Source organism: Chenopodium quinoa, unplaced genomic scaffold (assembly GCF_001683475.1).
Source record: "Chenopodium quinoa cultivar QQ74 unplaced genomic scaffold, ASM168347v1, whole genome shotgun sequence".
Classification (NCBI taxonomy): domain Eukaryota; kingdom Viridiplantae; phylum Streptophyta; class Magnoliopsida; order Caryophyllales; family Amaranthaceae; genus Chenopodium; species Chenopodium quinoa.
Genome location: NW_018743792.1, coordinates 2,017,777 through 2,028,935, shown reverse-complemented (window position 1 = coordinate 2,028,935; position 11,159 = coordinate 2,017,777). Strand labels below are relative to the sequence as shown.

Below are 11,159 nucleotides of genomic sequence, written 5' to 3'. Positions count from 1 at the left end.
CAAATGTCCTGGAATTAACAACAAAAATATGCCATGTATACCTCAGCAAGAAGCCCTACTATTCCATCCAGGTCAAGGGTACCGACACCCCTGACCGCCTCTCTCTCTGCCGGAGGGACGACTTTGATCATGGACTTGGCCACTTCGACCAGGTCCGGTTCCTGAGGGCCGCCTGCATCAAGAGTGAACAAGAATGTTAGAGAAAGCAAAAGGAAAGTAGGTCCAAATCTAGAAGGGCAGTTTCATACTTCTAGGCGGCCTACTAGGAGTTTGAGAAGGAGTGGTCGGCTGTTTCCTGGCAGTACCAGGAGAACTCGCAACAGTCGTCTTCCGGGCCTTGGAGTCCGGCTGTTGGGAGGAGGAAGTTCTTGGTGTGCCCGTCTATAAAAAAAAAAAAAACACAAACGGTTAGTACATGTATCAATCCAACCTTTTTAACATAAAAAGGAGAAAGGCGAAAGCTGGGAACTTACTAAGGGCGTCTCCTTGTTGGGAGAGTCAGCTGAAGATTGTTGCTGCATGAGGGATGCACGCAACATAGCAGCCGCAGTCTTTGAGGCGGTAATCTTGCTCATGGCTTCCGCTGCATGAATAAAGGCGAAAGTTAGGAAAGTTCATAAAAATAATTCCTGCAAAAGCATGTATTCGTCAGGCCGGCTACTTCTTGAGCACCGACTGCTGAGGCCACAGGCGGCCAGGAAGTACTCGTCATAGAGCCATTTGTAGCTCGGGACGCAGTGCAGGGGTACTTGCTCTCGTACCCCTGTAGTAGAGTCGACCCTGGTCTCTACTTTAAAGAGTCCTCGGTCTAGGATCTCTTTTTTAGCTTTTGGAGGAACAGGCGGCATGCTGCGAGCGCCTGCAAGAAGAGGCGGATCTCGGTTCCACCTGTTGAAGCGTTGGTTCAGCTCCTTGTCTGAACTCTTAATGATGAGGAAGGTGCTTCTCCAATCCTTCCATTTGTTTTCTTTACCTCTTGTCATGAGGTAGCCTCTGTGGCTCGTCAATTGGTACCAGCCGGTACCGCCTGCCGTAGGGATCCGGCTGAGATAATCCATGTGAGATAAAGCCTCGAAATTTGGCTCCACCCCATACATTTCGCACCCGGCTACATAGCCGAGAACGTTGAACCAGGAATTTGGGGCTAACTGCCATAACCCCAACTCATATCCGTCCAGGATCCGCTGAACGGCCGGATGTAAGGGGAAGCGCAGCCCAGCTTTGATGGCCGCCTCATAGCAGCCAAAGCAGGCGCTATCGTAACTGGTCCCAGCCGGCCAGACGACTGTGTCTTCCAGATCCGGCACAAAAACTAAAAAGCCAGGGCCCATTACATAGTTTGCAATAAAGCTCCCTACTTTCTCTTGCATGGCCTTGATCCGGCCTTTTGGAACCGTGCAGTAGTAGGGGGTGTTTTGCTCTCTATAGGTGGCGGATGGCTCCGCCCAATTGCCCCCTTTCTCTACTGCATGAGAAAGCCTCGCCTCTTGCAGGCGGTTGTGCCTCTCCTCTGTGTCTAGAGAAGGATGGTCGGATGAACTAGAGTCGGACTCGTCCTCTGAAGAGTCCGAAGAGGACGACTCCTCCCCTCTCCCAGAGGGGCCCGCCTCCTCTCCTTCAACAGGAGCGGGAGAAAATGTAGACATGTCTACTGTAAAATGGGAAGGGACCACCTTGGTCCCTCCCTCAGAGTTGTCGGCGGCCAAGCCGCCTTGGTTCACTTCAACATCTGGCGCTTGATCAGATGTCTCACTAATCGGCACCTGGTAGGAGGAGCCGTCCGAATTTGTGATCCTAGCAGTTCTTTTTGTTCTGGCCATTATGTTCTGCATAGACACAGAGACAGTCGGACTTTGTATAAAGGGCCAAGATTGGTTCGAAAAAGGGCAGGCGGCACTCTTAGTCCTAGACTCAGCCGTCCCCGGTGACCGGCTGATCACTAACCTAGGTCGTGTCGTGTGCTTCCGTGGTGCCATTTCAAAAAGGAAAAAATAAAGTAAAAGAATGAGAGAACCGACGGTTACCTGAACGAGTGAGAAGTTGACGAAAATCTGGAAAGTCTGAGTATCAGCCGACTTGACAGAGCAGGCAGTAGGCAGGAAATGTCCGGAATGTCAGAGCAGGTTCAGGGGTCCGAGTGTTCTCTTATAGAAGTTCTCAAGTGTGAAAATATCTGAAGTCAACACGCCCTTATATAGGCAAAATGAGAAGACGAAGGGTCACTCCCAAATTCAAAATTTGAGCGGGAAAAACTCTCGGCCTTTCACCAAGTGACACCTGTAGCAGGCTGTCGCCTGTTACGATCCGACACCTGTCACATGTAACACGTGACCAGTCACGTGCCACCTGTGAGGGGCAAATGATTAGGGAATTTTTCCCACTAATCACCATCTGACAAGTGGACCAATCAGGTTCCGCCACGTGTCCTTCATGTGGGCAAATAGGAGCCTGACACGTGTCAGTCAGTGATCCGTCCACCATGGACCAATTGCGACACGACACGTGTCCACCCCATGACACATGGGTTAACCGGCCAACAAGGCCCTGAGGGAGGCCCAGTCAGCCCAAGGTTTAACCTAAACCTAGAGAGTGGCACGCTTCCCAAGTTTATAAATACCTTCATTAATCCTCATTAAAGGGGATTACGCACATTAAACACTCTCACCTAGAGAGACTCATTTACCTTTTTTCCGCATTAATTACTCCCTAAACAAGTACTAACTTGACCGTTGGAGGCGGAACTCCAATCACTCGGAGTATCCGTTTGTTTTGCAGGTACAGGCGTCCGGTTCCAGTCTCGGAATTGTAACTCTCCCGCAAGACATCAGAAAACCCCGAAACATATGTCATCCTCTTTTTATTTTGTCAAATACCGATACCAAATTTATTTCTAACCCCTTTTTAAATAAATTCGTTAATGGTGTATGAAACTTAAGTGAAAATTGATATTTAAACATTTTTTTTCTTCAAATTGCTATTTCCATAAAAAGGGTTGGAAAATTATATTCATGGAATTTTTTTTTAAAAAAAATAACCAGAAAAAACAAATTAAATTAAGTATTTGCTAGTAATTTGTCGGATTTTTATTATTTATTAAGTTTATTGTCACCTAAGATTATTTTTTTACCAAATTGTCGCTTAGGGTTAGCGTTTTTTTACCAATTTGACGCAAGAGTTATTATTATTTATTTATTTTTACCATATTGTCGGTAGGAGTCTATTTTATTTACCAATCTGCTCAATTGGACAAAAGTTGAATCACAAATTTTCTAACATACTCACCATCTCAGCATCCATCTCATATCAGAGAGGGGTTGCCTCTTCCAGTAGCCCATAGATTTCCACAAGAATGATTTTCTCAGCAAAAATGTTAACAAGACAGAATACACAGACAATAGCTTATTGCTTTGCTTCACAAAAGACAACTGAACACAAAATGAACCAAGAGCTTGATTGCTTGAATGCTAGATAGCCTAAAGTTGTCTCTGCTACACATTGGCAAAATAAGATGTATTCACTACAATCGAGAGCTTATTAGTAGTATATACGAACATTCTCTATTATTGATAGCTAAAAATTCATGTGAGTAGAAGCATAATCTGTGAGTCTATCAAATGACCATTGATTTACAAATATCCACAGCTACTTCTTTACATCCAACTAAGATTCCAACAGCTAACCTTTATATCCTACTAAAAAAGATCCATGTACAAGGCATGATATCAACCAAACCAGGAAATTCTACTGAAGAGTGAAGACCATCCACAATTGTTTGTAGCAAGAAGACCATGCTCATTGCTTAATGGTAGCTAAGAACAAGTGAATTTCAGGAACTCTGGCACCAGCTCTCTTCATCAGCCCTGTAAAATTGTAGCAACTTCAAGTGGGCCACCTTTCCCTGACAGTAAAAATTTTCATACAGGATATCAATCTTCACTTTAGAGTCAATAGTCAATAATGCGGAAGGTACTAATTATCCATACTAAATACCTCAGCATCATCTACTTGTGCTGGAAACAAAAATCCCGTTGAGCAATTCTCCAACACTTCTGGATCTTTCATCCATGCTCTATGTGTATTGCTCACCTTAATTTTATATTTGAACATCTAAAAAAGAAAAGGGCAGTTAGATTCGGATAATAATCTGCTGATAGAGTTTATCTGCATTGAGATGATGAATTCACACAATTTCCCATTGGAAAATAGATTAAATGAATAGATTAAAATCAATTAACCAAAATAGGACCAGCATGAAAATAAGAATCATATGGAAAACTAAAGAGAAGTATAAACTTGAGTAGCAATAATGAAGGTATAAAACTTGGATGTTGAGAACAAACCTCTGAAAGAGGTACGTTCGGTTGTTCCAAATTATCTCCTTCAATGTGCAAGCCGGTGCCTTGGCAATCTGGGCAAAACACTGAATTGATTTGGTCACTGGATGTCTTCTCTTCACTTTCCTTCCTTGTTTGCTTGTGCTTGACAACATTATCTGCTTTGCACTCTGTCTCCAACTGATTGACTTTAGATTTTGTCCTTTTTGATCTGCGCCTCACTTTGGGAAGCACTGGCGGCTTCATGAACATCTCATGCTCACATAGTAGTATCCAGTGAATGAGGCAGGAAGTATGGAATACATGGAATGCCTACCAGAAATCATATCAGAGAAATTTTAGTTGGTGTGTCAAGATAAGTTTTTCCCACCCTTTCCCACTCATTCTTTCTGCCTCTCCTTATTACTTAGGTTGGGGAAGGGGGAATACTTACTACTTAGGTAGGATGAAGGATCTGCCATAAAACTCTCTCAGAAATGTGTTTTCAAAGTTGTTAGATATTAGTCTACTTTGACACTATAGATAAAAGAACACCAAGTATAATATACAATCAGTAACGAAATTCATTTTGTTTTATATAACCTCAACACCTGATAAATGATGACAGATTGACAAACAATAAAAGGTGGACTTACCCCATGCACATTTCTGCTAGAGCATGCAAATCGTCCAGTAGTCAGATTCAACAGAGTAGCTACATCTTTTCCAGGCAACATTTTGTGTTGACAGATGTCACACATTTTCTCAGATGCTGTTCGGCGCTGCTTTCTTAATTGTCGCCTTAAAGATTTGTTAGAAATGATCCTAGACTGTAGAATTTGGTCATCATAACGATGAAAAAGCAAAGCTGAACTCGTTGTGGTAGATGAACTTTGAGAATCCTCCCCGGATGAATAACACTGTTGGCTCAATGCCTCGTTAACATCTTCTGAATCAGATGTTGATTTCTTTCTTCTCTTCGTAGAGCCACCATCATTACTACTATCCTCCCCACCAGTAATCAATAAAGTCTTAATATCGTCAAACAGCCCCTGTCTTCCCAAGTCATAATAGTAAACAAAAGTCACAATAGCAAAGTCATGTGAAGGCAGAATAGAGTGTATATTATTACTTGCACCGCCCCTCTTCCCCAACCATTCACACCAAAGTCGTTGAATACCACTATGAACCCCATCCTTTTCCGAAATCCTTGCAGAAATCTTCCCATATCCTATTAGTCTCACATGTAGGTCAGATACTTCTTCCTTGCCAATAACCCCGGGAATTACCAACTCATTAGCAAAGTCTGCATCATGAGGCTGAAAATCATCACCTAAACAATCATCCCTACTGTCCTCATTCCCATTTGTATGCCCATCACCAACTGATTTTGAGACATCGCTGTAAATAACGATAGCAAGATTGCTCGAATGTTCATGACCATTCAACAACTTATTTTTCTCATAGCCTTGAGATGGCGCATCTTTCTCTTCTTCATCAGAGTTATGAAAGAAAAGAACACCGTCGTTAAAAGGCCAAGGATTCTCTCCTATCAATGTGGCCTTAGCTGCAGCATACCTCTGCTTATGGAGGTTCCCTTTCAAATGCTGAAGCAAAACATCCTCGCTATAACACGGCGCCAAACACAAGGTACAGAAAAAAATAAATCGCTTCCCATCTTCTCTAAGATCAACATATGTATGCCCCTGCAATCTAACATTCTTTAAGGTTTTCCTAGCAAGTTGTTCCTTTAAGTTTGGTGCACTCGGCTTTACAAACCCTAATTCCTTATCCGCCATCACCAATAGCTCAATTTCAAACAGAAATTGAAAATTCTACCAAATTTCCACAGCACAAACCCTAGAATCTACAGAAAAACTATAACGTAATCATATCAACATAAATCCCCAATTAACAGTACAATTACAACTAGATGTTCATAATTGCAGAAAAATTCAACGAAATCCAATTTTCTTGAACTAAAATTAGCTTCCAAAGATGGCGAAAAGGCTACGAGAAATCTTTAAAAGAAAAATAAAAATCAGATGAAATCTTAAAAGCGCCGAAACTTACAGCTTCGTATGTTGACAGATATTGAAGTTATGGGAGACGGTTGAGGTGGTCGAGGATCGAAAAAAGGTTCGCCATGGGAGAAAGATGAGGTTGAGGAGAGAGAAAGCTCCATCATCACCTCCATTTCTCTGAGTGCGAAGAAAATCCTGAGAGGTTCTTCAAGTGAAGATTCTGAAAGTTTCGACGGGAGAAGAAGTAGGAGGGGGAGTCGAGGAGAGAGAACAGAAATCAGACAGACAGAAAGGGGGGAAATTGAAATTGTTCGGAGGGTGAGACTTCAAAGAGAAAAAATGAGTGATTTAACGAATGATTTAATAGGGGATTCTTTTGGACAAATTTGATAACGCTAGCCTAACAATACGTTCTAACCCTTGTTATAAAGTAAAAATTTACCTCAACTTACCACTTTCACTCTTCACAAAAATTTTGACCGCCCTCTCTAGTGGTCACCGGCCATCGGTCAACCACCAACAACTAACAATAATTTTCAAAATTAACCAAATAATTTATATTTTGCAAATCAAATTCGTTGGATCTCATGGACGATGATGGACGGGGAACACCACCTACGATGCTCCCTGAAGCTTACGGAGTCAGTACGTCGTTTAAATTCTTTTGTTTTAAGTTTTTCCAGGCAACTGCCTAAAAATTTCGAATACCACAGGCTAAAACACCTTAGTTTTTCGAATACCGTCTAGATTTTTCGAATCTACCCAGGGTATTCGAAAAACTAGGCATTTTGCCAAAACCGCCCAGTTTTTTCGAACACCATAAGATGTTTCGAAAATTCTAGGCAATTCATTATAGGGTTTACGAAATATTTGGGAGTTTTAAATTTTTTTTTGGATTTTCCCGTATTTGTTAATATTATTGTTATTAGAATTATTTTTATTATTATTAATTGTGTTTTTAGAATGTTTATTATTTTTATTATTATTAATTGTGTTTTTAGAATGTTTATTATTATTATTATTATTATTATTATTATTATTATTATTATTATTATTATCTCAAAAACAGACAAAGTCATACAACCTACAATAAATTAGTGGGAAGCCAAGAAACAATCTGGGCCCCCACTCCTCTAGCTATAGCAAAGCCTACCCTAGTGAAGATATGAGCTGCAGCACGAGCCCCAATGTCTTGTGTCGTCGAGAACCTCTGAACCCGCTTTAGCAACTCAACAGCCTCCTTCTCTAATTCCCCAAGTGAAGATTATTATTATTATTATTATTAGTTGTGTGTTGTTAGAATTATTATTATTATTGTAGAATAATTTAGAGTATGGAAGATATAATTCATGTTTTCTAAGCTTGATTGACATGGTTATGGTGAAATTAATTAAGCAAAGCAAAGTAATAGAGCAAGTTTGACTCGGTAAAGAAGGAAGAACAACCGCCCAATTAGGCCATGCTCGCCCGACTGGGAACGGGAGTAAGCAAGTAAATTGCAGCTTTACCGCCAAGTAGGGCGAGCCTTCGCCCGGTTGGGCGTGAGGACAAAGATAGAAATTTGTGGTGCTGCCTGTAGAGGCAACCGCCGTTTGGGATGACGACCTTGATCATGCCAACGACTATTTTGGATGTTATGATGCGGCATTCAAAGCCGGCCTCCGATTCCCCCTCCATAATACAATAAAAGCTATTCTAAGAGGCTACGACCTTGGCGTTTGGCAATTACCACCCAATTCTTGGGTGAATATATTAGGATACATCGCCGCCTGCGAGATGCAGGACATAACGCTTAGCTGGGAGGCGTTTGCCCATATGCACTACCTCAGTCGTGCCCTAGGCAGCTGGATTGCGTGGTATACGTTGACCACGCATCCGGAATACATGATGATGCTTGATAAGCCGTCAAAGTGGAGCAGTTGGAAGAGCAAGTTTTACTTGGTTTCTTCCCCATCGTTGCATCTAAACCACCGGCTGCGTCACTACAACAAGCACCCGACTCTCCTAGAAAGAAATGCGCCCTTCCTAAAGTACCGGAAGAGGCTTGGATGCAAATAATGGAGACGGGGCTTTTCAAGAAGACCTCCATGCCTTTGGATGATGGGACTGAAGTTATTGTCCCCAAGAATTAGGTCCCTCATCCGGACTGGCTAAAGGACGAGGCGTTCCTTTCCGCCTGTGGCCTTAGCACAATGTTTAGCAGACGTATGTTGACTGATAACCGACACTTTATGACGTCTGTATCATGCTTGAATGGATTTTGACTGATTTTCTTCTTTGCAGAGAAAGGATTAGAGATGGTGCCTCCAGAGAAGACACCCGCTAAATCGGCTGCTCAGATCCGGAAGGATCCGTTAGGGAAGAAGAGGGCCCAACTGGCGGCCAAGGATGATGGGGTAAGCTCCGGCTGATATTACCGTCTGTATAGTTTGATGTCAATTATGATATTAACCGGTTGCTTTGTTTCTTTTTCAGACGGGGAGCAAGAATGTTCCTCGCTCCCTAACCAAGATGCTAAAAAGACCGGGCGAGGAGCCCTCCCAGCCTCCTTCCAAGTGCAGGAGGACTCCGGCTTTTCCTCCCGCTTCCGAAAGGCCGCATGTGCCTAAAAGGCCCACCTCAGCAGGCAAAAGCCTGAAATACCTTGGCCTAAACACAAGGCCGGCTGAGGTTAAAACGAGGGAGCTTGAAACTCCCTCAAGCCGGCATCTTGCTGTAGCGACCGGTTCCAATGCGGCTTGGGGTGGGATGACCCCTCAGCCTGAAAACGAAGGTATGGCTTTCACCTTTGATCCCCCATGGCCGCTTGGGCCTATGCGAGTCAAGTCCCAAGCTACCCAATCAGGAGATTCTTCAGGCAGCCGACAAAATGTAGGTGTCGCCTTTGCTTTATACTTAACAAAAAAATCAGTTGATGCAGATGCCTCTTCTTGTTGGCCTGACCTCCAACAATATGCCAAGAGGATGCTGAGGACCCTCACCCGGTCCGAAAAGGAGGCAGTGCCGGGTGTGCACCAGGTTAATATTGTCCGCATCAACTCGCTGCTTGCTGAGGTAATTGGCCGGTTGGGGTGCTTTTGTACAATTTACTCTTTTGCCGGTTGTAACATAATTGAGAGACTAACCCTTTTCCGGCTGGTTTTTTAGGTGATGTTAAGAGTAGACGGTCTCAAGGTTCCCTTGAGGAAGAAGCAAAAGGAGGTAAGAGATGCCAATAGGCGGGCGGCTGACCTTATTGACGTCACTCAATACAACACTTTAATGTATGAAATACAAACTAAAAGCCGGGAGATGAAATAGGAGGAGACAATCAAGGAGCTCACTGCAGCTGCTGACGCGACCAACAAGAAGGCGGCTGACTTTGAGCTGCAAGTTAAGAACCTCCAAGCTGACGTCAAAGTGCTGGGGGATGCCGACAAGGAGAACACCCAACTAAGGGCAGACGTCTCCCAGCTAAAGAACGAGCTGGCCTAGACGCAGGCTGACCACAAGGCCAAGCTGGAAGCCGAGCAGGACCGACTGGTAGCTAAAAATGAGCTGGACTGCGAGGCTCGCATGAAAATGGCCTAGACCCTCATCCACCCGGACACCGAATGAGAGTTTTTCGAGCTAAGGTATAAGTACACCATCGAGGTGTACGACGCTCAAACCCTTGGGCTTTAGAAGCCGGCTCCTTTCGAGGAATGGGCTGGCATTGTCGAGGAAGATGAGGAGGAGCAGGCGGAAGAACGAGCGCCGGGCGAGGCTAATGAAGCTCAACCTCAGCAAACTCAAGATGCTCCTCCATCCGGCCAGGGCCAGACGCCTCAGCCTCCCCAGCAGCAGTGAATCTTGATTGTTTTTCTTTTTCTATCTCTGGTCTGCGAGCCGAGTATTTCATGTATTCTTCTTTTCCCCGGACGTAGTTCCGGCTGAGAATGATATTTGATTAATAGAATTTGCCGACTGAGTCGGTTTTGCCCATATTTGCCTTTGATATAATTTGCTTCAATTTTTGCAATTTTTCTGGTATGCTCGTACAAATATTTTTCTTTTTGCAATTTAACTTAGCACATGCGGTATGCCGGATGCATTGGCTTTACCTGCCCCTGGACGGTTGTTTGCTTGATATTGCCCAACCTTAAGCAGGCAGCCGTCCAAACAAGCATCCGGACGGTTAGACAGACGGGTCATTAACCGTATCTAAAGAAGTAGAGTTATTCTCTAAGTTTGATTAGCAGACGGTGCCGGCTAGGACCAATCTAGACCATTCGTTTAACCGCTACGAGTTACCCTTTGGGTAGCTGTCATCGCCATTTGTTAGGATGCAGGCGGCCATTGGCCGGGCGTAGGCATCATAACCAGGTTATGAATTAACTGCTAAGGTTTTGACCTTGCTTAATTTAGGTTTGTAACATGTTGAAGTGCCTTTGGGAAAAGACCGGTTATATTTGGCCAAGATATCAGTTACCGTTTGTGTTGCTTTGAAGCAACGACCGGTTGTATCTAGGTTTCAATTGATTATTCAAACGGCTGTGAGTTATCTTTAACCTAAACAGTCGGTTAAATCCGCTTGAGTTATGATTTATAGAAAAATGTACCACCAAAATGGGAGATATTCTCTTTGACGAATTCACTCAAATGGGCGTCGCCGGTTGCCTGCTCATGTTGGAGAAGGCGGTTTGAAGACTATCCGGCCATTGGCCTTATAGATAGCTGCTAAGTTTGAGACTTAGCTTATATCTGCTCAATTTAGAGCAGACGTATGTCCGGTTTTGCATTGCACAGATGGGACTTTGTACAAGAAAACATAAATAAAGCATCTTTTTATTAACATACTCTA

At 43.5% G+C, this 11,159-nt stretch overlaps 1 protein-coding gene across 1 annotated transcript; it reads right to left on the bottom strand.

Annotated features, from left to right (window-relative positions):
* Positions 1 to 3,437: 3,437 nt before the first annotated feature.
* On the bottom strand, positions 3,438 to 6,731 carry LOC110685194. The gene is made up of 5 exons (XM_021861673.1): positions 6,387 to 6,731; positions 4,970 to 6,191; positions 4,341 to 4,646; positions 3,991 to 4,107; positions 3,438 to 3,898 (listed from the first exon to the last, which is right to left on the bottom strand). The coding sequence occupies exons 2-5, from the start codon at positions 6,110 to 6,112 to the stop codon at positions 3,827 to 3,829; spliced, it is 1,638 nt and encodes a 545-aa protein (XP_021717365.1). The 5' UTR covers positions 6,113 to 6,191; positions 6,387 to 6,731; the 3' UTR covers positions 3,438 to 3,826.
* Between the last annotated feature and the right edge of the window lie 4,428 nt (positions 6,732 to 11,159).

Coding starts and splice junctions, on each gene's coding strand:
- LOC110685194 (XM_021861673.1), bottom strand. CDS start 6,112: ATGGCGGATAAGGAATTAGGGTTTGTAAAGCCGAGTGCACCAAACTTA. Junction 4,647..4,969: donor CTAGCAGAAATGTGCATGGG/GTAAGTCCACCT, acceptor GATTTCTGGTAG/GCATTCCATGTATTCCATAC. Junction 3,899..3,990: donor CACAAGTAGATGATGCTGAG/GTATTTAGTATG, acceptor TTTTACTGTCAG/GGAAAGGTGGCCCACTTGAA.